Genomic DNA, 25,704 nt, shown 5'->3' with positions numbered 1-25,704 from the left:
CTTTCTGCTGATCTCAACTTTTACCTGGGAACCGATCAGTGCCAGCCTTGGGCTCTCTTCTTGTTGACTGTCGTTCAAATTCCCATTTCTGCTCCGTTCTCCCTGCCCCCAACCCCCAGGCCACCTGCCTCAGACACAAGAGCTGGACTTTTGCTGAGATGTGCACTCTTGGCTTACTGGGCTTTGGAAAAACAACAAATGTAGATGATGGACCTTTGAGACGCAAGTCTGACAATGATGTGGGGAACGGGATAGTGGTCTCTGTTGATCAGGGCAGGGATGGGGAACCTCTGGTCCTCAAGAACTTATAAGAATGCCAAAGCCCTGCTGGATCAGGCAAAGGTCCAATCTAGACCGGCAGCACTCACAATGCCCAGCCTGGGGAATAAGCTCAGAAACAGGATTTGAGTGCAACTGCATTTTCTCTCCCTCCAGTAGAGCTAGAATCATAGCTGTCAACCTTCCCTTTTTTTGTGGGAAATTCCCTTATTCCAGCGCCGCTTCCCGCTGCTATCTCGGATTGTTAGATATCCCATAGACCAGTGTTTCCCGACCTTGGGCCTCCGGCTGTTTTTGAACTACAATTCCCATCATCCCTGACCACTGGTATTGCTAGCTAGGGATGATGGGAGTTGTAGTCCAAAAACAGCTGGAGGCCCCCGGGACAGGTGAGGCTGCTGATCCCTTATTTTTGAGGCTGCTGGTCCCTTATTTTCAAATCTGAAAGATGACAGCTATGGCTAGAATATAGCCATCAGGGTTAAAAGACACTTGTATTGCTCGACTACAGCTTCCATTGGCTACATCCCAGACCATTGGCCGGGTGGGAAGATAAATTCCAGGGCCACCTTTGGATAAACCCCAGTAGTTTACCCACATTATGTCTGAAATATGTCTGGGAAGGTGATTGGGGAAACTGTGGACTTAAGAGTAGATACATTTGTGGCTTGTAAGGTGTGGGCAGTTGGATGTGGATTTGTGAGACTCGGGTTCAGGTCTTACCTTTCTCATAGACTTTGGTTGCAATCCTAACTAACCCCATTCATTTGGAATACAGTGGTGCCTTCCAAGACGAAATTAATTCGTTCCGCGAGTCTCTTCGTCTTGTGGTTTTTTCGTCTTGCGAAGCACGGCCATTAGCGGCTATTAGCGGCTATTAGCGGCTTAGAAAAAGGGGAAAAAGGAAAAAAACTCGCAAGACGTTTTCGTCTTGCAAAGCAAGCCCATAGGGAAATTCATCTTGCGAAGCACCTCAAAAACGGAAAACTCTTTCGTCTAGTGAGTTTTTCGTCTTGCGAGGCATTCGTCTTGCGGGGCACCACTGTAAAGCTCCATTTGATTCAGTAGGATTTGCTTCTGAGTAGACGTGGTTAGGGTTGGGCAGGGGTGAAACTGGGTCAAAGACCCAGATTGGCATCTGTGTATGCACACACATAGGCTGGGAGCCTCAACAGTGCCCCTCTGGACAAAGAAAGGTCCCCCCCCCCATAGATACAGCTCTGGAATGGGCTTAGTGAGTCATTCTCTCAGATCCAGTTTGTCCCATCTGCAAAACAGGGATAATACTATATTATTTTAATGTATTGTCATGCCTTCTAATAGGCACTCAACCACTAAGTTCACGATCAACTGGAAGTGAAACAGAGCAACACAAAAGAAGCTAGTAGCTTCTACGTACTGCCAAGGTGAGATGTGGGGAACCTTTGCCCCTTCAGATGTTGCTGAATTACAACTCTCATCAGCCCCAACCAGTATGGCTAATGACCAGGGATGTTGGGAGTTGTAGTTCAGCAATATCTAGTGGCTCAGAGGTTCCCTACACCTGCCCAAGGTATACAAAAGTATATACATTTGTAAATTTAAACCATAACACCCCTCAAAATGGCCTGACAAGGACTTGTGAGTTTCCAGGATGAAATGTTGAGGTATAGGTTGTGGAGATGAGGGAAAGCTTGGATCTTGGGAGGGGAGAGGAAAAGGGGAATTAACTCACATCCCTTAGAGTAAGCTTCAGAAGAGGGAATCAGGATTGTGGGGTGATGTGAAATTTAAACTCCTTGCCTGTATTATAGAGTGATATTACAGAAGGAAGGATTGGGTGGGGGAGAGGGAAGTCTTCTGCTGAGGGTAGCTATGTAGCACAGCAGCAGAAGGCTTGTGGGGTGGTCAAGCAAAGGTATCTGCTTCCCCCACACCTCTCTCCCCCCTGCCCATGGGCTTCTGTTCCTTCCAGGCTGGCTGGAGTCGTCCCCTTAGGAGAGGAAGCCACACTGCAACATTTTGTTGCAGGCCCCCCTTGTCTTATTTCAGCCACATGGCGCACTGGGTGATGATCTTTCTCAAATGCAAAAGAAAATGTTTCAGCACACAAATCATTTTGAAGAATCCTGCGAATTGTGATGTTAAAAATTAAGTGTCTTAAAAGTTTCAGTTACAGATAGGTAGCCGTGTTGGTCTGCCATAGTGTATCTGAAGAAGTGTGCATGCACACGAAAGCTCATACCAAGAACTGACTTAGTTGGTCTTTAAGGTGCTACTGGAAGGAATTTGTTTTGTTTTAAAAGTTTCAATTTCAGGCGCAGCAAAATCTCAGTTTTTGTTCCTTCTGCTTTGCAAGTTTTGTCGCTGGTTCCTTCTGGTCCAGCGCTGGTGCCTGGAAATGTTTAGCTGATACAGTTGCCAAGCCAACTAGTCTCTTTTGCAACATCGTTGAGCGAATGTGTTTTGTTTTTTTATCAGTTTGAGCGTTGAGAAACCGTGTTCAAAATATAAAAGTAAAATATTATGATAAATTTACAAGACATAACAGAGACTGATCTGTTTAAAATCTTGCCTCCGATACATTCCTTCCCATGCCTGCAACTCGTTTCTCTGCTCAGGGTGCGGCGACAACGCAGCAAACGAAGACCTATAGTAACCATATTGAAGAATCCAGGCGCGGTCCCTTTAAGCAGTCCCCCCTCCCCCCCCCACCGCTGAAGGAAAGGGCGGGGGCCCCTTGGGGGATTGGAATGAAGCCTCCCTGCCGCCCCCTGCCGGCCAGCGGGGCGCACTGCCGAGCCGCTTGCGCTCCCGGGCTCGCTATTAATAGCTTCCAAACAAGGGCGCGTTTGCGGATGCGCAACACGGATTGGGTTTGCTCGTGTGGATTGGGGGAGAGAGAAAGGGAGATCGGGGGTGGGGAAGGGGCTCCCTTGGCGGGAAAGCAGCTGGGGCTTCTGGTGGAGAAGGCGCTGCGCGTGTGCGTGCGACACACCCCCCCCCCCAGGGCGGGCTCTGTTTTTGCGCTCCCCTCCTCCCCGCGCAGCCAGGGATGCCGGGTTAAAATGCTGCTCCAAAATGGCCCGCACCAGGAAATGCCGCCGCCGCCGCCGCCGCCGCCAGCCCTGGGCAGAGGCCTAAAGTGGGGCAGGGAAGCGAAGGATCGCGGCGCCCGCGGAGAGCTGGTGGAGGAGCAGCCCGAGCAGCCCGCGGCCAGCTGGGGAAAAGACGCCGGCAAGGGAGGAGGAGGAGGAGGAGGAGGAGGAGGTGAGCGAGATCCGGGCCCGATCCTAGTTCTCACGGGCTTAGGAAACTCCCAGCAACGCCCCCCCTCCTTCCCAACATCGTCTGACCTGGTTGGGGGTGGTTTTTTGGGGGGGGGAGAGAAGAGGTGGAGACGTGGGCTGGGGTTTATTTTCCAGAAAAGCGCTTTTACGCAAAGCCAGCCAGCAGAAGGATCTCCTCTCGCAGCTTCTTGTAACATCGCCCTCTCGCGCATCAATGGACACAAATAACGACAGGTCGAAGCAACGCAAAGCAAAAGACATAACGTGGCATTTGAGATTCGGATATTATTTTTTAAATGTGCGCCCCCAACAATCCCAAGTTCGAAATGAATCCCATCTCGTTCAGCGAGCTTGGCGCCCAGCCAAGGATTGCAGGAAGTTTTTTGCCACTCCCCTTTCCTCCCCCGGGTTCGTGTCAAGAGAATGAGGGAGTTGGCTTTTTTTGTCGGAAGTTACTAGTCCACTTGAAGGAGATTGGTGGGGAGGTTTCGTAACTCCTCTGCACAGAGCTGGGCGGCGCAGTTTCTCGGAAGAGGAGCTGCTGGGACATCCACCCTTCAAATCTCATCTTTGCTCCTGAGAAGTCATTCAGTGCAGAGATGAGGGACCTTGTGACCCCGAGGTAGCAGGAGTCCCATCAGCCATGGCCCAAAACTTCTGCAGGGCCACCGGTTCTCAACCCCTTCACTAAGTTGCCTTCTGGTGCAATCCTGTGGCTTTTACTGAGAAGTAATGCCCGCTATGGTCATTGGGGCTTATTTACACATTAGCTCTTAAACTAATCAAGTTACAGGGAACCAGGCAGAGGGCCTTCTCGGTAGTGGCACCTGCCCTGTGGAACTCCCTCCCACCAGATGTCAAAGAGAACAACAACTACCAGACTTTTAGAAGACATCTGAAGGCTTTAGGGAAGCTTTTAATGTTTGATGCATTATGGTATTATCAATATTTTGTTGGAAGCCGCCCAGAGTGGCTGGGGAAGCCCAGTCAGATGGGCAGGGTATAAATAATAATAAATTATTATTAATCCGTTCCGGGAGTTCGTTTGACTCCCAAAACCGTTCGAAAATGAAGGCGAGGCTTCCGATTGGCTGCAGCAGCTTCCTGCACTCAAGCGAGAGTAGCTTCGGACGATCAGCTTCTGAAAAACGTTCACAAACCAGAACACTTACTTCTGGGTTTGTGGCGTTCAGGAGCCGATCTGTTCAACAGCTAAGCCATTCGAGAACCAAGGTACCACTGTATAGGATTGAAGCTTTGCAGCACCTAACACAATCTGGAAGTGCCATTGAACTCACTGGTACTTACCTCCGAGTAGATACTTATAGGATTAGTGTGCTTGTCTCCTGTCTGCCATGTGGCACTAATAATACTGACCTTTGCAGGAGCGCACAGAAATACTGTTGATCAGTGTTTTGCAAACTTAGGTCGCTAGCAGTTTTTGGACTACAATTCCCATCGTCCCTGACCATTGGTCTTGCTAGCTAGGGATGATGGGAGCTGTCATCCAAAAACAGCTGGAGACCCAAGTTTGGGAAACATCAATTTAGATGAATTGTTTAGGCTGCTGAAACGTGCTATATAAATGCTGTCAGCTGATTAGAGAATTTTAGTTGGTTAATTACTGGCTTTTAAACAAGTTGTTTGGTTGGTAAGTTTGATGTACGTCAGGCATAGGCAAACTCTGGCCCTCCAGAGGTTTGGGACTATAGTTCCCATCATCCCTAGCTAACAGGACCAGTGGTCAGGGGTGATGGGAATTGTAGTCCCAAACCTCTGGAGAGCCGGAGTTTGCCTATGCCTGACGTACATCAAACTTACCAACCAAACAACATATTACCAAACCTCATCATAGATGGTGTTTTTTGTGGCAGTGGTGGGGATATATATTGGAGAGAGTATGAACTGGACTTACAATATCCTTTCTCAGCCTAGTGATCGCCAGATGTTGTAGGCTTGCAACTCCCATATTCCTTGACTATTGGGTGTGCTGACTGGGGCTGATAGGGTTTGGAGTCCAACATCTGTAGGACATCAGGTTCAGGAAGGCTGCTCTTGTTACAACTTTAGCTGAAAAAAACCACCATTCATTGTGAGCACAAGCTGCCTTCTATTCTATCCCCCCCCCCAATTATTTGGTAACAGCAGTGTTTATTGCTGTAGAAATAAACACTGCAACAGCTGTAGTTGATGAATCTTCTACTGACAGCTTGCATCCCTAATTGCTGATATTGGCTAAAGCCAATCGTGAATATCTTTGCCCAAAAGTTGCATGGCTGATCCATCCACACACTTGATGAAAAGCAAAGTTCTAATGGAAATGGAGGGGGTAATCCCAGGTTGCAGGTTTTAAAATCAGGTTAAGAGGTTTGTTGCTGTTAGATTGTCTAGTGTGCTCATAAATTGATTACAGCCCAACATTTGCGGTACGGATAACCCTGAGGATTTCCTTTATGTTGCTGTTCAAATGCTTTTGCACTTGCCCACAGATCTAGAATGTACGTCATAGATAGACTGAGCTGTGTCTTGTGTGAATGCTGCACAAGGGGAATTGTAGAAAGGTTGTTTTGGAAGGCCATGGTAGCGACTGTGGATAGATAAGACTAGGGAGACAGAAATAGTGTGTTGTCTGGAGTAATGGCTTCTATGTTGGTTTGTAATGTGGTATCAATGATTCAGGGGTGCAATCCTATAGGCACTTCCTGGGGAGTAAATCCCCCCGGCCACAGTGGGACATTCTTCCATGTAAACATTTATACGATTATGCCGCTAAGTCTAGAATTTTAAATAGAAAATCAATTCCCTTTAAAAAAATTTTTTAAGAACCCTGTTCTTCTTTAGGGGCCATGTTTTTAATCAAAGTACTTCTAACTGATTGATCAAGCTGATTAGCTAATTAAGCATTTCAGCTCTAATAATAGCTGATATTTATTTATACTGTACAGCGAATTCAGGTGCGGAGAGTGCTTCACATACTCAGTGCACTGATGGTGCTGTATATATTGAGAAATCTTTATTGCTGCAAGCAACAATCCTATGGGATGAGACAGTGTTATTCCTTCAGTACTGCAGACAGGGACCTGTGGTTGAAAGTACTGATTATCTGAAGGCCTGGTGCTTTCATGGCTGAGCTCAGATCTTGAACTGGAGAAGCCCATCTCCCAGTTCATGGGCTTCTCAAACCACTACACTAGGAAGGGCCAGTCTGTGGCCCTCTAGATGGTGTTGGACTACACCCCCCACTGTCTCTGACCATTGGCCATGTTGGCTGGGTCTAAAGAGAGAACAGCATTGTTTTTGAAAACCCCCCAGGCACATTTTGTGACTGGTGCGGGTCCAATGGTGACTGACATCTCCATCTGGCTTCCCCCTCCAACTTTCTTAAGCAGAAGAGCTTATCTATTGCATATATACCCCACCTTTTTCTCCATGGAGTACATGGTTCACTCCCCTCCTCGGTTAATCCCCAAAACAACACTGTGAGGTAGTTTGAGAGGCTGACTGGCCCACGGTCACCTATTGAGCTTCATGTCTGAGTGGGGATTTGAACCCTGACCTCCCAGGTCCTAGTCCGACACTCTAACCCAGCCTTTCTCAACCTGGGGGTCCCCAGATGTTGTTGGACTACAACTCCCATCACCCCTAGCTAGCAAGACCAGAGCTCAGGGATGATGGGAGTTGTAGTCCAACAACATCTGGGGACCACCCTGGCTTCCTAGAGTATTTCTGCTATGGGGCAGTGCTATAAAAGAAAGTAGGTAAATAAATATGGGGAAAGCCAAACATCCTTTAGAGAAGGATCTGAAATGTTTTCCTTGAAGCTTGAATTTGTTTTATTATGTCTTGTTTTATTTGATGTTTTAACGTGTTGTAAACCACTTTGTAAACGGGACGCAGTTGGCGCTGTGGGTAAAACCTCAGTGCCTAGGACTTGCCGATCATATGGTCGGCGGTTCAAATCCCCGCGGCAGGGTGAGCTCCTGTCGTTCGGTCCCAGCTCCTGCCCACCTAGCAGTTTGAAAGCACCCCTAAGTGCAAGTAGATAAATAGGGACCGCTTTATAGCGGGAAGGTAAACGGCGTTTCCGTGTGCGGCGCTGGTGCTGGCTCGCCAGCTGCAGCTTCGCCACGCTGGCCACGTGACCTGGAAGTGTCTCTGGACAGCGCTGGCTCCCGGCCTCTTAAGCGAGATGGGCACGCAACCCCAGAGTCGGTCACGACTGGCCCATACGGGCAGGGGTACCTTTACCTTTACCTTTAAACCACTTTGATATTTTTTTCTTAAACATACAAAACAATAGAAATTAAATGAATAATAATAATTAATCTCACCCCCCCCCCAAGCACATCCCTATTCTGTTATGGCAACTGTAACCTAGGTTTAAAATGCCATTTGGTGATAAATTTATATATCTGAGTTTCTAACATTGGTAAAACAGCACCTGAAGGTTCCTCTTCCCCAGGTTTTATGCTGTACTGTACCAGTTTTCTCTCCTCCGCCACCCCCAATCCGAGTGGGATGAACTTTTGAGGTTACTTACACAGACCAGGTACAGATTGTTTTATTCCAGGAGTGCGGACACTTTTGACATTGTGCTAGAGGTGCATATATGTTGATGGGAGGTGTGAAAAGAAAAAGTGTTCTTGTCACAAGTGGGTAAGATGAAACTTGGGAAGGAGATAATGCTGTGGGTCATTTGCCTATTGGTCCAGAAGGTTGACAGGGTGTGTTCATAGGAACCGCTGCATGGCCTGTGGTTCTCTGTGTTGATGCAGGTTGCATGTGTTGAAATTATTTGTGTAGTTGAGGCTGTTCATTCCTTGTATGTAGTGTGTGACTAGCAATTTTACAAGTAGTACATGACTAATAATAATACTTCAATGTTTATGTAGTGCTTTCAGGAGTGACACTGTAGACCAAACAATCCAGACTTTTAATCTACTGCTGCAGTTTGTTGTTTTATTGTATTTGGCAGTCTACATGGTGTGCAGCTCTGAGAGCCAAGGCTGAAGGCCAGCTAATAAATGTTAAAAAGACTGATATATGCATTGTGATGTGGGCCCGCATCCTTATTAGAGCATCAGAATCTGCCTTATATAGAGTTAGAACATGGATCCATCCATATTGTCTATGCTGACACCAAATCTTCAAGGTATCAGGCAGCGGGGATTGAATTAGGCACTTTGCAAACCGAGGCGCTTGCAAGGCAGATCAACACCATACATTGAAAGCCCATCCATCGCACCTTCAAAGCACTTGGCTTATCCCACAGAGTCCTGGGAACTGTAGTTTTCCACACAAGCTACAATTCCCAGCACCCTTAATGAACTACAGTGTTGGATGTGCTTTATGGATCTGCTCACAGTCGCTGTGCTATCAGATGCATCATGGATAACAATGGTACTGTTGGAATAGGAATGTATACACTGAGGGGGAACCTAGGAAGCTAGCCAACTCCATATCTGTGCCAAGCTTGGTGTACATTGAATGGAGTTACCAAACTCCTCTAGATTACTCTTTTGAAGTACAGTGGTACCTTGAGTTACAAACACCTTGGGTTACAAACACTTTCGATTACAGACTCCGCTAACCCAGAAGTAGTACCTCAGGTTAAGAACTTGACCTCAGGATGAGAACAGAAATTGTGCAGCAGCGGCGGGAGGCCCCATTAGCTAAAGTGGTATTTCAGGTTAAGAACTGTTTCAGGTTAAGAACGGACCTCTGGAACGAATTAAATTCTTAACTAGAGGTACCACTGTAAATATGAAAAGGTTGAGATTTGGCTGGTAGGCTTATGGCCTCTGAGGCAATTTCAATATGTAGGTACCATCATGTGGGAACAGGTGGTCATTCAGGTACCCTTGTCCCAAACGCTTTAGGGCTTTTGTAGGTGGGAACCAGCACTTCTGATTGAACTGAGAAACTGACCGGTAGCCCAGAGTAACTGTTTCAAAACTGGCATGATATATTATACTCCATACAGTGGTACCTCGCAAGACGAATGCCTCGTAAGACGAAAAACTCGCAAGACGAAAGAGTTTTTTGTTTTTTGAGTTGCTTCGCAAGATGAATTTCCCTATGGGCTTGCTTCGCAAGACGAAAACGTCTTGCAAGTTTGTTTCCTTTGTCTTGCAAGTTTGTTTCCTTTTTCTTAAAACCGTGCATTCAGGGGGTGCAGTTGCGACTTGACTTCGAGGAGCAACTCATAGCACGCTGTGTGGTAGCCTTTTTTGAGGTTTTTGAAGACTTTGGTGATTATTGAAGCTTTTCCAAAATCCGTGCTTCGCAAGACGAAAAAATCGCAAGGCAAGACGAAAAAACTCGCAGAACGAATTAATTTCATCTTGTGAGGTACCACTGTACTGCTGGCCCCAGTCAAGCAACGGGCTGCTACATTTTGCGCTACCTGTGAATTTGTCAGTCTTAAAAGGTGACATAGGATTCCTGTTGTTACCACTATAGGTGTAACTGTCTGCCACACCTCTTGGTTTCTGCAGTGTTCAGCCATGTACATGCATCCCACAAGGAGTAGGAACCTAGAGGCCGAGGGAAGACAAGGCAGAACCAAGACGTCCCTGGTTGAATTCTTGCCCTTTGCCAGAAACTCCAAAGCTTTAAGCTAGAAACTTTACAGTTCTGTAACTGTAAAGTTACTCTACTGCACTGTAAAGTTACTCTACTGTCCCTTATTGAAAGGCCAGAGGTTATTGCTGGAAACACTGTGCATAAATACACCATTGGTATTTTTTAGGGGAGCTGTTACCCTGCTAGAGTAGAAGAAAAGCAGACCTGTTAGGAAGATGGCACAAGGTGGCTGGGAGAGGCCAGGTCTAACCCTATATCTGGGTTTGCAAACACAACAACCCCATGTTTCTTAGTTCTGTGGGTGGGATTCTCACTCCTTTCCCCCAGGTTCAGCCCCAATACTGCTATTTTCTTTTTATTATGACATGCTGTGCAGTCCGTAGTTGTGAAAGTCTCTTTCGCTTCCTGATATTTGGCACACCAAAGCCTTTCTGTTTTAGTGAGCTTCACAGCCGAGTGGGAATTTGAACCTGGGTCTCCCAAGTCCTCATTCAGCATTCAAATCCCCACAGCACTGGTAGGGGCCTGGGTGGTAGGGCAAAGCTTGTGGAGATACCTTCCCACTGGGCAGAGCAGGTAGCCGTGGGGCTGTGGCCGTATGAACACACTGATGCAGCCATTCCACTCTTTTTGTTATGCCCACACAGCCCTGGCATCGCTGCTCCCCTGTCTGCTCCAGCCTTATCTTGATAAATTGCAATAAAGTCAGTTTTGGGAGGTGATCTCTGTGCCACAGCCCCACTGTGGCTGCTGTCATATGCCACGCAAACTTAGGTGTGGGCATTCCACATTCCCATTGGTTCAGCCTTGCTGTGTGAAATCTACAGAGATTTAAGGAAGGAAAAGGAGGAACCTGAGCTTACACTGCCGACTGTGGTGGGCGACATGCAGTAAAAGATGGCATCAAGGAAGTCGAGAGAAACTGCAAGTGTTGGTATACTTACAATAGCCTTTTCCCCATTCCAGTTGTTTTGGACTACAACTCCCATCAGCCCCAGCAGGCAAGGCCAAGGATCAGGGATGAGGGGAGTGGTAGTCCAGAACATCTTTGGTGCACCAGTTTGGGAGAACACCCGTCTGCTACATGAACAGTTGTTGCTACAAGAATTCTGGCTTTCTTCCTCAAAAGATCTACATTTGCTCCCAAGACTGAAGATGAACAATTTGAACAACAGTTCTCAAAACAAACAGCGAGAGTGCAGCAAATCAGAAGGCACAATCCATCAAAATAATAAATGCAGCAGGCAGACATAGGTCCATTGCAGCAGCAGTCGAGAGGTCTCTAAAAAGCCATGTTTGCCAGGGCATCTAAAAACACTCTCCGTCTGAAGCCACAACTGAAAAGACCCTGCATTGCTGGGGGTTGGACTAGATGACCCCCTAGTCCCTTCCAACGCTATAATTCTATGATTCCATGACCCTGCGCCCCTGCTCTTTCTGGAGATCTGCTGTACTTCTGTCAGTGAGGAACACACAGAGCAGACCACTGGCATTGACACAAGGTGGGTGTGAGTGGGATGAGCATATTAAGAGAAGGCCGTCCCTAATGTACTTTTAAGATGCAGCTTTCCAGATACAAACAGTGTCCTAACTTAAACCTGGAAAGGAATAGTCAATCAGTGCAGATTGGACAAGACTGGAATAATATGCTCTGACTGACCTGGCCCAGGTAGCAGTCCAGTGGTGGCATTTCTGCACCTGTTGAATGTTAGGAATGTTTCTTCACGTCAGTCCCATGTAGAGCATGTTTCAGGAGTCCACTGTGAAGATTGTGAATGGCCATGGGCAAGTCAGATGTCTCCAGAAAAGGGCACAGCTTTGCCTCCTCAGCAAAGCTGGTTAAATGCATGTTTTCTGCTCCTACGGAGAGAGGCTGAGTTGGGTCTGTGTCTCAGCCTGTTGTCCGAGATAATAGCCCTTGCAGTTCAAAGAGAACTCTCCTTTCTAACACCGTGTCCTTTGTATTTTTCTTCCAACAGCTTCAACTCCCTCCTTCCAGAGTCTGGGATTGTGGCTGACATTGACCTGGAGAATATCCTCTCGCTGAGCAGTGACAACTTCTACGAACTGAAGAGCCAGCCCATTGGAGTCAGGTAAGAAGCCCAGAGGGCCGCCATCTTGGAACCGTCTTGTAAGCTTGAGGGTAGAGCCTCTGGGCTGCGGTGGGGAGAGAAGAGGAAGGCTTTCCGAATACCCCAAGATCACCTTGAGGTCAGTTGGGATGATTTGCTTGATCTACTGCTGTTGCGCAAGTGAACAAGGGAAACAAAGAGGGACCATCCTTTCCCACCTCCTCATGTTTGCATCCTTGCGGTGCTTCTGCTACCCCTCCCTGGGGCAAAAGGATGTGTAGATGCCTCCATTATTTTTGCATGGATGATTCTTAGAGCAGCATGGTGGCTCGTTTAAGGACTTCAGCCTCCTAGGGAGAGGAAAAGAGGCAAGATAATGAGAGGTCAGGCTCTTTACCTTGCCCACGTCTCCGGACAGAATTGCTGCCGTTGCTGAAGATTCAAACTTAATCCGTTCCAAAACCAAAGCATTCCAAAACCAAGGCGCACTTTCCCATAGAAAGTAAGGCAAAACAGATTAATCCGTTCCAGACTTTAAAAACAACAATCCCTAAAACAGCAATTTAACATGAATTTTACTATCTAATGAGATCATTGATCCATAAAATGAAAGCAGTAATCAATGTACTGTACTATAAAATAAATAAGGTGGTATTGTAGATGATAAAAATTAAAATTAATTTTTTTTCTTACCTGCACTGATGATAGTCATTGTTTGGATGGGGGGCTTTTATCCATTTCCGCAGTCACACAATCAATCTATCAGCAGCTGGACTGGGTTCCACACAGTCACAAAAACAAATTAACTGAAAAAGCCTAAAAAACAAAAGCGCAAATTAAATATAAAAAACTGAAAGCTCCAAATTTAATCTGTTCTGGAAGTCTGTTTGACTTCCAAAATGTTAGAAAACCAAGGTGCAGCTTCTGATTGGTGCAGGTGCCCCAGAAACAATAGCTGACAACCACATCGGACATTCGGCTTCTGAAAAACGGTCGAAAACTGGAACACTTACTTCCAGGTTTTCGGCGTTTGAGAACCAAGGTACCACTGTATAGGGGAATGCACATGTTTAGGAAATGGCCGAGACTTCTGCCGACACAGCTAGATTTTTTTTGTCCTTGATCAGGAGACTTAGAAGGAAGCTTCCTTATTTGAAACAGAAGTTAAATTCAGACTGCTTGGGCATTTTCTCCAGCGTAGCTTGGTAAACACTGGATTTTCATAAAGGCCCCAAATGGTTCTTGGGAACAGTTGTGAGGGATTTGTACCCCGGATGTTTCCTTGCACACGTGAGGACACCCATTTGCCTTGGTGGCCTGGCATTATGGACTTATACTTTCTCCCTAAGGTTCCTATCCTGCTCCCATGTCCTCTGTTCTTTTATGAGTCTCTCTGTACCAACGTCTCACTGAGCATGGTGTACAGGCAGCGACCATTCTATTATTATTATTTATTATTATTATTATTATTATTATTACAGTATTATTTATTTTCTTTTTTATACATTTCAATAATTTTACAGTCATTTTACCATTTCAAAACTCGACTTCCTTCCCCCTCTTCCTGCAGTTCTTTAAATTTATTTTTTTATATTTTCTGCATATTCCAAATTAACTTAATTTACTCATTTATTCATCTCCTTTAAATATATACTCTTATAAAACTGCAACAATCCTGCCAATGTTCTTATCTGATTACAGTTTATTTGTCAATATAAATATTTCCATTCTTTTATAAGGTTTGTTATCTTGATTTCTTATTTTTCTGGTAAGTTTTGCCATTTCTGCATATTCCATAAGTTTTTGTATCCATTCTTCTTTCACTAGGACTTCTTCTTTCCATTTTTTTGGGCAAGTAGCATTCTTGCCACTGTAGTCACATACATGAATATATTTCTCTACAGTTTGGGTAGTTCTGTCCCTATAATTCCCAAAGGAAGGCTTCTGGGGTTTTTTAAAGGCGGTGACCATTTTGCATGGGGTTTCCCATGTGTGCATCAGCAAAAGTCGGCGATCGCCTGTCAATTGGACTGGGTTTGGTAGGCACTGACTGTAGAAGCTGGCTGTTGTTCTCTGACCCATGTTCACCTTTGGACTTGGTGAGGCAGGCAGCCATCTGATGCAATCCAAACAGTGGGGAGGGAAGCAAACAAGACTGGGAAATTCCCCTTCTTTGCCAACCCATTGCTGTCTCCTGCAGCCAATTCCTCAGAGCACAAGATCTGCAAGTGGCTCAGAGGTAGAGAATCAGTTTTGCATGCAGAATTCCCCACATCAATTCCTGGCATCTCCAGGTGGACCTAGGAGTAGGTAGAGTCATGTCTGAAACCTTCGAAAGCTGTTTGCAGTCAGTGCAGACAACAGTGAGCTAGGTGGACCAGCAGTCTAGCTTCCTAGTGTAATAAACGAAAATCTGCAATAAACGAAAATCTGCCCTTATTCCCTTATGGGGGACACAAGAGCCCTTAGAGAGTCCTTTGCAGGTTCTCCATCGGTCATTACAGGAATTTACTAATGTTACAGGAATTTAGTAATCACCATTTCAAAGGGTGACAGACTACCAGGAAAATACTGCCAGGAAAGGCAATCAGATAAGGCATTATTAGATAACCAGGGAGACAGGAAAAACAACAACATTCAAATTTCTGTTGTAGACCACCTTTTCTGTGTTGTAGGTATGATGTTTGTGGGGGGTGGTCTTGGGTTACACCCCTTCTGTGATGTCTGTATGATGTATGGAGGGGTGGTCTGGAGATCCAGGGCAGGGAATTTAAAAATGTCTATATAAGGGCGGGCACAACTTTGTTCGGGGTCCTCCTCCTTCTCCTGCGTGTGAGGGGAGCACCCTGTTGCAACAGATCAATAAAGATCAGGCTTACTAGCTGCTTTGCTTCTCAATATTCCCTGGTTGGCCTCTGTTATTTTCTCCTACCAATAGGGAACCCATGTAAGGACTCTATATGGGCTCTTGGATACCTCATAAGGGAAAAAGGGCATATTTCGTTTACAACAAGGGTGAGGGTATGCCACAGTTTTTCAACTGGCATAGTGGTTTTTGTGTGTGTGTGTTTTTACCAGTAGGCCATTTTTTTTTACAACTTCTTCCTTGCAGGATGTAGGCAGGGGCTGCTTAAAGAGAGAGATTCAGAGTTGTAGGTTGCAGAGCAGGGAAAGAGAACAATGCGGGGAGATTAGGTGTGTTGGAGGAGAAGGGTTGGGGGCTGCAGTTAAAAAGGACTATGACCAGTGAGTGGAGATAGGCCCTTAATCACGGGGATCTGCCGTTCTTGTGGCTAATTATTAAGCAGAAATTGACCACATATCTTTGAGTTTCTTCCTCACATCCAAGGGGGCCTGAAAATGTTCCTCCCTCTCTCCCCCAGCCCTTTTTCTCTTTCTTGAAGCTCTGATTTTAAGGATCCTACCAACCTCATCCTGCATTTCTGGGTGTTTCAGTCTGATGATCTGCAGATCAGTTGCAGTTATGTTGTACTCTGTTCATGTTACGGATCAGGACATACTCCTAGCACAATGAACAAAGCAGCCAAGCTTGTTCATTTATTTTGTTACTGTATGGATAGTTAATGGAATTTCCTGTTCTTTAATGGCACCCACAATTACTTGTTTAATTTACATATGCAAAGGTGGCCTGCTTATTCATAATGATATGCAGTCATACCTCGGGTTACAACCGCTTCAGGTTGCGTTTTTTCGGGTTGCGGACTGCCGAAACCCGGAAGTACCGGAATGGGTTACTTCCGGGTTTCAGCACTTGCGCATGTGCAGAAGCGCTAAATCACGCTTTGTGCATTTGCAGAAGCGCTGAATCGCAACCCGCGCATGCGCAGACGCGGGTTGCGAATGCTGCAGGTTGCGAATGTGCATCTCACATGGATCACTGTAATAATAATTCATAATAATTTATATATATCCCACCCACCTGGCTGGGTTTCCCCAGCCACTCTGGGTGGCTACAACTGAATATTAAAATACAGCCTTAAACATTAAAAACTTCCCTAAACAGGGCTGCCTTTAGGTGTCTTCTAAAAGTCAGATAGTTGTTTGTTCCCTTGACATCTGATGGGAGGGTGTTCCACAGGGCGGGCGCCACCACCGAGAAGGCCCTCTGCCTGGTTCCCTGTAACCTCACTTCTCGCAGTGAGGGAACCGCCAGAAGGCCCTCGGAGCTGGACCTCAGTGTCTGGGCTGAACAGACCTCATCAGCCTCTGCGCTCAGGGCCGTCTCTGTTGCAGCACTCTGGATGTGGAACTCTTTCCCACTGGATGTACGGTGGTCCCCCATGTCAGTAGGTCACCATCAAGTCAAGATGTACTTTTTCGTTCGGGTCTGTGGAGGTGACTGATTTATAGAACTGATTTATAGTCTCTTCTGCTGGGTTGTGGGTTCATGACAAGTTTTACAAGTTTCTATGTTTTGTTTGATTTGTTGCTTTTGTAATGAAAATGTTGTCAGCTGCCTCGGGAACTTCTGGGTTCAAGGGCAGGTAATAAGTCCAATAAATAAACAAAATCAATAACACAAAGCCCATTCTTAGAAATTGTGTGTTTAGTTTTTAAAGCTAGAATGAAACTCCTGGCACTTGTTCAGTCCCCACTCACATAACTTATTTACCACCTCCTCTTTTTAAAAAACAAAAATGAAAAAAACAAATACCTTGGTATTTTGTAGGCTGGAAAGAAATTAGACTTTGTGATCTTTATTATTATTATTTTTTGTAAAGTTTTATTATTTCATTTTATAATGTGTATGAGAGAGAGCATTTATAACAACAGGCAAATTAAAAGATGAAAAACAAAAATATAAAAGAGGCATTTAGAATGAGTAGTTGCACATGAGTTAAAATAACGAAGTTCAAGTAAATATTATCAACTTTGTCAGATCATCTAGTTCTAAATCCGCCATGTTTGTGACAAGGGTTGTCTTGAAAATGATGGTTTTGATACATAGGTCATAAAGGAATGCCAGAGCATTTAAAAAGTATCTGGAGGTTCTAGCCTTTGTTGAAATCTGAAATTATAATAATAAATAATAATAATTTTATTATTTATGTGCCACCCATCTGATTTGGGTTGCCCCATCCATTCTGGGTGGCTCCCAACAAAATATTAAAAACACAATAAACGTCAAACAGTAAAACCTTCCTGATACAGGGCTGCCTTCAGATGTCTCTAGAAAGTCAAATAGTTGTGTATTTCCTTGACGTTTACTGGAAGAGCAGCTCTACAGGAACAAGCCATGAGAAACAGAGCTGAGTTGGAATCAGTCTTTTTAATTTTTTTAAAAAATGATTTTACAAATTCATTCACACAAATAATATTCTTGCAAATATTAGAATTTTACACAAGATTCTTTAGATAAAGAATCTTGTGTGATTATTTAAAGTTTGCCAAAGAGTGGAATCAGTGTTGATTGACAATGTGGAATTCAACACTGCTCTCCTCCAGTCGTTCCTTCTGTGCAAGGAGAAGAAGGGGAGAGCCCCTTTAAACTGAGAGCTGAGTTCTGCCCATGACGTCAGTGCTAGAGGGCAGGTTTCAAGGCTACCTGCAAGCAATTAACAACAACACAGAGAGAGAGGATTTGCAAGGTTTGACAGATTGTTGGGAGAACGATTTCCATGGTGACTCTGTTGAGAACAATCTTTGGGAAACGCATTGCCCAGGTCAGAGAAGCAATGCTTCACATGGTTTTTAGATGGCATTGCTCACTGGAGAATCCTGGGATGTGGGTGGCACTGTGGGTTAAACCACAGAGCCTAGGACTTGCCGATCAGAAGGTCGGCGGTTTGAATCCCTGCGATGGGGTGAGCTCCCGTTGCTTGGTCCCTGCTCCTGCCAACCTAGCAGTTCAAAAGCACACAGCGCAAGTAGATAAATAGGTGCCACTCCGGTGGGAAGGTAAATGCTGTTTCAGTGCGCTGCTCTGGTTTCGTCAGAAGCAGCTTATGCTGGCCACATGACCTGGAAAAACTGTCTTTGGAAGCGGAAAAACGCCGGCTCTCTCGGCCTTTAAAGTGAGATGAGCTCTGCAACCCAGAGTCATTCGCAACTGGACTCAATTGTCAGGGGTCCGACTTGCTTCTACCCTCCGTGTTCCTTGTGAAAAAAATCATGAGCAGATGTGGGGAACTTGTGACCCTCCAGAAGTTGCTGGACTACAACTCCCATCAACCCTGGCCATTTGCCATAATTTCTAGACCTGATGGGAGTTGCAGTTCAGCCAAATCTGGTGGGCCACAGGTTCCCCATGCCTGAACTTGAAGGGAAAATGTATTTTTTTTCATATTTAAAAAAGGAAACCTTGCATAATTTAACGTTTATCCAAATGAAATTCAGGAACATCAGCTCCCCCCCCCCGTGGCCTCCATTTTTTTCAACTTTTTAGAGACACAAGATGGCGATAGAGACAAATATTTAACATTTAACTGAATCCAATGCAGAACTCAGAATGTAGAAAACAAATTTTTCTTTTAAAAGAACTTTACCAACCTACAGAACTGTTGTCTGACAAAGATGTACACTCAAATGGATTAGAATCTCAGCATTAAGTATTCTATTGACATCCGACATTAAATTCTCCTGTTCAGTAGGTTTTTATTTCTATTCCATCTCTGAGGCTGACCTCCCAGTTTTATACATTTTTAAAAAATAGTTCTCTAACGTGCTTGATCTAAGGTTTCGTTAGTAACACCAGCTATCGACTGCCTGTTGTGTTCTGCGTCCCTGTTGTGTCTAGGGCAGGGAATCTTGCCACTACGGTGGTATCTCTGGTTGTGAACAGGATCCGTTCCGGAGGTCCATTCGCAACATGAAAAGAGCGCAACCTGCAGCAGAGCGTCTGTGCACGCGTGGGTTGCGATTTGCCACTTCTGCGCATGCACATGATGTCATTTTGTGATTCTGCGCATGCGCGAGCGGCAAAACCCGGAAGTACTTCCGGGTCGCCACGGGACGTAACCTGAAAGAACGTAACATGAAGCAACCGTAACATGAGGTATAACTGTAGTTTCATTACAGGAGTGTGCAGAACCCTGGTACAGTGGTACCTTGGGATGTGAACGGGATCCGTTCCGGAGCCCCATTCGCATCCAGAAGCAAACGTAACAAGCGACGGCATGTCTGTGTACACACGTGTCGCTTTTTGCCGCTTCTGCACATGCGTGTGATGTCATTTTGAGCATCTGCGCATGCGCATGCGCATGCGCGAGCGGCGAAACCCGGAAGTAACACACTCCGTTATTTCCGGGTTGCCGCGGAGCGCAACTTGAATTCGCTCAACATGAAGCATATTCAACCTGAGGTATGACTGTAGTGAGATTTCCTTGATAGCTGCTGAATGTTCTCTCTCTCCTTCCTCTCTTCCGGCAGCCCTCCGAGTGCCCCAGCTCAGGCTCCCGCCATGTCGTCCCGCGTGCTTCTCCGGCAGCAGCTGATGCGGGCACAGACGCAAGAACAGGAGCGCCGGGAGCAGCAGCAGGCGGCACAGTTCACTCCGGCGCCCCCGGCGCCTTCCACGCCCGCCATTTCCATGAGCCCCCTCGCCCGCCCTGCCCCTGCCCAGGTTCCTGTGGAGGTACTGAAGGTGAGTCGGAAGGAGGGAGCAAGTCCAGGAGGGCTGGCAGTCGGCTCTAATCTTGCCCGGAGGTACTGTGTGGCAGGAGGAGGGCTGGGTGGCCTAGTGGCGGGGGCATTTTCTTCTTTGGGGGTGGGATGCTACAGCACTGTAACAGGGAAAAGTGTAAGATGGCCATGAAATGGTTGATGGCTTGAGCTGGCTAGTATAAGTCATCATTGAAGCGTCTTTCTGCTGCGTGCTTGTGGTACCATTGAGGTTAGTGCTCATTGACTGTTTAGATCCGTGGGTACATTTGAACTTTTCAGTGGGGGCCACCCTCTCCAGTCACTCCTCTCTCCCCTCCCCTGGATCAGCCCCCACCCAGAGAAACAAAGAGAAAGTGCACCCCCCCAACACACAAATGATTTCCCCAAAGTCAGATCCAGCAGAATCTGAGCCTTTGAAAGCGCAGTAAAGGCGAAAAAAGGAAGTGGGAAAGAATGTCGCTCTTTCAACTTCCTCCTTAAGCTCTGTGTGCATTTCAAGGGAGAAAAAAGTAGCAATTCTCACTGCTGGTGAGGTGGTGAATAATAATAATAATAATTATTATTATTATTATTATTATTATTATTATTATTATTAATAATATCCCTCCCTCCCCAGCCAAAGCCGGGCTCAGAGCGGCTAACAACAATAAAAATAGCACAGTTTACATAAAATCACAATCAATTAATTAAAATACATTCTAAAATCAATTCAGAATCAGATTAATGGCAACCATTGGGCTAGAGTTCTATGAGGATTACATAGGGAAGGGGGTCTCTGAGGCTTCACGGGCACCATGCCCAGTGCCATGACATTGGTGGCCTCTGGTTTAGGTAGATCAGTACGGGAAGAAGCTCGGTCAGCAGAGCTGGTGGGCTTGGTGGGTCAGTGGTTCTGCCCCGTGACATGAAGGGTCTTGATCTGGCCTCTTTGATTCTCTTTAAATGCATTATTTATTTCAAAACATTTCCATCCTGTCTTTTATTTGGAGAGCTCACGTCTGCTTAATGACCAAGATAACATAACCAAGTTGCCTTCCTCTGACACCGGCGTTTGCTTGTGACTGCATCCATGTCCAGCAGTTGTTACTCAAGGCTAGGCTCGTTCTGCTGATGCTTATGCTGCTCAGTTTTAAGAATTACTGGTTTAGACAATCTGTGTCTTTTATGATTGCTGTTGAGCGTGACTATCTCTAGGATCTCAAGCCAGCTGAGGTACTCTTTGGGGTTTGCTATCAACATGCTATAAGGGACGCGGGTGGCGCTGTGGGTTAAACCACAGAGCCTAGGACTTGCAGATCAGAAGGTTGGCGGTTCGAATCCCCACAACAGCGTAAACTCCCGTTGCTCGGTCCCTGCTCCTGCCAACCTAGCAGTTCGAAAGCATGTCAAAGTACAAGGAGATAAATAGGTACCGCTCCGGCGGGAAGGTAAATGGCGTTTCCATGCACTGCTCTGCTTTGCCAGAAGCGGCTTAGTCTTGCTGGCCCCATGACCCAGAAGCTGTACGCTGGCTCCCTCGGCCAATAAAGTGAGATGAGCGCCGCAACCCCAGAGTCTGTCACGGCTGGACCTAATGGTCCCTTTACCCTTTACCTTTACTTTATCAACATGGTGCACCTCGCAATGCTTTGGGCTATAACTCTCCTCATCGCTTTGAGCTCAGCCTGGCTCAAGGGATGGGCAGAAGGATCCCATGGAAGAGTCAGCAGCATGCTCTAAGGCAGGGATAGTCCAGAACGTCTGGCAAGCACATAGGCTGCCCCTCAGTTGCTCCTTATTCTTCGAAATGATCCCTTCTTCCTCGTAAGTGCAGAGGTTGGGCTTCAGTCGCTTGAGTTCTGGCTGGCTGGCGTTCTTTTTCCTGTGGCTAATGGCCCTTCTCTTCTCACCTCTGAGCTTAGGTCCAGACCCACCTGGAGAACCCCACCAAGTATCACATTCAACAGGCGCAGAGGCAACAGCTGAAGCAGTACCTCTCCACTGCCATGGGGAGCAAGATAGCAACACAGGCTGTAGCTGGGACAAGTCCGGGGGCCCCCACCTGCTCCCCACAGGCTGCCTCTGCTCCTGAGCCACAACATGGTTTGGCCAAGCAGCCGGGAGTGGCAGGGGGTCCTGGCAGTGCCCCCAATAGCCCCATGGCTATGCTGAACATTGGCTCCAGCTCTGAGAAAGAGGTGAGTAAAACTCTGCCTCAATTACCTTTCGTTTGTCCCTCCCTCCTTGCTTTTATAAAGACTTCTGATTAAGGTCTCTTATCTCAGGTTTAACTGCTTCCCTTTTAAAAATTAGATTGATGATGTAATTGATGAGATCATCAGCCTGGAATCCAGCTACAATGATGAAATCCTTAACTACGGAGGCCTACAGATGCCCAGCACTGTGAGTAGCCTTTTTTGTGGGTTCTCGGCAGAGGCGTGATTGTGGGGGGAAGTGGAATTTAAAATGGATCAGAATTTTCAGCCATAGCTAGCACAACTTATAGGGCTGTCAACTGATTATAATTTTTTTTAAAAAAAACAGTTCATTGATTTAATCTCCTCTGTTGCATTAATGGGTTGAAGTTAATAAATCTTACTTATGCAGAGAAACTTTTCAGCTTCTGCTTTCGTCAGCAGCTCTGATAAAAACGAGAAGCTGCTGTTGCTGAATAAATTTCTCTTTTGTTAATCGCGGTAGCGTATCTCTTGTTTTAACCAAATCCCCAAAGGGACCTGGAGCCAGCTTGTGTGCAGCGCTGTTGGATGAATTGTAATACACCGAAGACCAGAGAGCTGCCAAGGTGGTGTCAGAGCCCTGTGGCCTGGAGACCTTGCCCACTTCTCACTTGGGCCAGTCTTATCTATGTGAAAGTAAGTTGAACTCTTCCTATGATTATGTGCAGCTGCCAGTCTCTGGAAACCTCCTGGATGTGTACAACAACCCAGGAATGATGGAGCCAGCTGTGACGGTTAGCAACTCCTGCCCGGCTGACCTGCCCAATATCAAGAGAGAGATGTCAGGTACTGGGGGTTCTTGCCTTCCAAACCATCAGGGCTCAGCAGAAGCAAGAAGCTGTATGGCTGGGAAGGGGTAGCGACTTCAGAGTCATCCCTGACCATCATTTTTGTGGCTTGTGTGTCTTCCTTAGCAGAAAATGAAGCCAAAGCATTCCTGAAGGAAAGGCAGAAGAAAGACAACCATAATCTGAGTGAGTACCGTTTTCTGGTGAAAAAGCCATCTTAAAAATGTTTAAAGCGATATTGCGTTGTGTCCCACTTAAGTGCTGCCGAAATTAATGGATGCAAAGTTATTCATGCCTGCAAATTTCAGTGGGCCTGTTCTGAGGATAAGGAGTGCTGTATACCTTGGTGACGGCAGGAGAGTATTTAGTTATCTATTTGTTATTTCGAAACCTAAGCATAGCATGGGGACGCGGGTGGCGCTGTGGGTTAAACCACAGAGCCTAGGACTTGCCGATCAGAAGGTCGGTGGTTTGAATCCCCACGACAGGGTGAGCTCCTGTTGCTCGGTCCCTGCTCCTGCCAACCTAGCAGTTGAAAAGCACATCAAAGTGCAAGTAGATAAATAGGTACCACTCCGTCGGGAAGGTAAACGGCATTTCCATGCGCTGCTTTGGTTCACCTGAAGCGGCTTAGTCATGCTGGTCATATGGTCCGGAAGCTGTACGCCGGCTCCCTCGGCCAATAAAGCGAGATGAGCGCCGCAACCCCAGAGTCGGTCACGACTGGACCTAATGGTCAGGGGTCCCTTTACCTTTAAGCATTGCATACTTGGGCGGAGAAGCTTGTAGGTACATAGAAAGGGGCCTTATACTGACTCAAGACAGTTTGCATAGTCTGCTTTGATTGACGGCAGCTCCCCCAGGGTCCCCGACAGAGGATCAGTCTCATCACCAACCAGCATGGCCAAAGTTCAGAGATGAGGGGAGTTGCCATAGAATCATAGAACTGTAGAGTTGGAAGGGACCAAAAGGTTCATTAGCCCAACCCCCTGCAATGCAGGAATCTTTTTGGCCAGCAACCCTGAGATTAAGAGACTCATGCTCTATCAACTGAGCTATCCTAGGAGGGTAGAATTTTGGGGCTAAGCTAGAGTTGATACAGTACACCATGGTAGGCAAAGTAAGGCCCAGGGGCTGGATCCGGCCCATTCGCCTCCTCAATCTGGCCCGCGGATGGTGTGGGAATCAGCGTGGTTTTACATGAGTAGAATGTGCCCTTTTATTTAAAATGCATCTCTGGGTTATTTGTGGGACACAGGAATTTGTTCATTATTTTTTTTCAAAATATAGTCCGGTCTCCCACAAGGTCTGTGGACCGGTCCCCTGCTGAAAAAGGTTGCTGACCCCTGCAGTACATTCTACTGTTTTGGGGTGTTAGTTACTCGAATGCCTTTGGTCCACTGATGCATTTTAACCTACCAAACTTGAACGCATATTTTAAATTTTGTGTTACCTATTACAGTGGTACCTCGGGTTAAGTCTTAAGTCCGTACTTAACCTGAAACTGTTCTTAAACTGAAGCACTTTAGCTAATGGGGCCTCCTGCTGCTGCTGCGCTGCCGGAGCACGATTTCTGTTCTCATCCTGAAGCAAAGTTCTTAACCTGAAGCACTATTTCTGGGTTAGCAGAGTCTGTAACCTGAAGCGTATGTAACCTGAAGCATATGTAACCTGAAGCGTATGTAACCCGAGGTACCACTGTATTGTTTTAAAGCAAAGGGCAAGAGGAAATTTGTGGTGGTGTTAACCAAGGTGTATGTTTGGAGGTTTCGATGCTAAACTGGTTGGTCCTGTTGGATTGATCCAAAAGCGGGGCGGGGAATGAGGGATGGTTGGTTGACACCACTCAAAGCAGTGTTGGGAGAGGAAGTAGAAGTGCCCGGCTGCTAGGCTTGTGGACCTGATCAGGTAGGAGTGTGCAAACGGGCTGAGCCAGTTAACAGAGTATGCCCTGGGCTAATCTGATGGGTTCAGAACAGGATTGTCTGACTCAACTTGTTTGGTAGCGGCCATTGTAACTTCGCTCTCTTCTCTCCCCACTGCATTTCCCCAAACATTTTGTGTGATGTACCAACACACCATTTGGGTCCTGTATCTGAGCTGCATTTGTGACCATGTACAGTGGTGCCTCGCAAGACGAAATGAATCCGTTCCGTGAGGCTCTTCGAATAGCGGTTTTTTCGTCTTGCAAAGCAAGCCCATTGACACCTTAGCGGATTAGCGCTATTAGCGGTTTAGCGGCTTTTAGCGGATCAGCTGTTAAGCGGCTTATCAGTGGATCAGCTGATAAGCGGCTTAGGGCTTAGGAAAAGGGGGGGGGGAGAGGGAAAAACCCCCGCAGGAACTCGCAAGACATTTTCGTCTTGCGAAGCAAGCCCATAGGGAAATTCGTTTTGCGAAGCGCCTCCAAAACGGAAAACCCTTTCGTCTAACGGGTTTTCTGTCTTGCGAGGCATTCGTCTTGCGGGGCACCACTGTATAAGCCTAGATTTTGCACAAGCACTGAGAAAAAAAGCACCTTGTGTGGTACTGGAACAGGCTGTGGCACAACAATAGGAGCAAATCCTGCACCAAGATCCCCCAGCTTCTGTGGCAAAAAGGTGCTGGATTCTTGCAACCTTTATAATTATGGAAATTAAGCCTCTTCAGGCAGCTTCTCCTTCACATGTTGTTGATGGTGGTGGGGAGGAACGAGGAGCTACTCAGGGCATTGAATTCCCGACTACTGGAAATATTATTGAGCAGTCTGCCTGGCACCTGAGACTTCACCAGCGGTGCTGCCTACATGCCGGGGCTGGATTTAGGTTTGATGAGGCCCTAAGCTACTGAAGGTAATGGGGCCCTTTATATGTCCAGCTGTCCTTTGTCAACA

At 46.4% G+C, this 25,704-nt stretch overlaps 1 protein-coding gene across 2 annotated transcripts in view; it reads left to right on the top strand.

The window, feature by feature from the left end:
• Positions 1-25,704, top strand: part of TFE3 (transcription factor binding to IGHM enhancer 3) — a 35,101-nt gene that overhangs the window by 2,039 nt on the left and 7,358 nt on the right. The window contains exons 2-7 of one of the 2 annotated variants that reach the window (XM_081845276.1): positions 12,113-12,226; positions 19,595-19,808; positions 21,730-22,005; positions 22,121-22,210; positions 22,713-22,830; positions 22,962-23,018. In XM_081845276.1, coding sequence (XP_081701402.1) covers positions 12,113-12,226; positions 19,595-19,808; positions 21,730-22,005; positions 22,121-22,210; positions 22,713-22,830; positions 22,962-23,018 — 869 coding nt within the window. Of the gene's footprint in view, positions 1-12,112; positions 12,227-19,594; positions 19,809-21,729; positions 22,006-22,120; positions 22,211-22,712; positions 22,831-22,958; positions 23,019-25,704 lie in introns of both variants that reach the window. The other variant, XM_081845275.1, reaches the window with a different exon arrangement.

The sequence above is a fragment of the Podarcis erhardii genome, assembly GCF_964252035.2.
Source record: "Podarcis erhardii genome assembly, chromosome: 17".
NCBI classification, from domain to species: domain Eukaryota; kingdom Metazoa; phylum Chordata; class Lepidosauria; order Squamata; family Lacertidae; genus Podarcis; species Podarcis erhardii.
The sequence above is the reverse complement of the archived record's forward strand: the minus strand, read 5'-3'. Positions and strand labels throughout refer to the sequence as shown.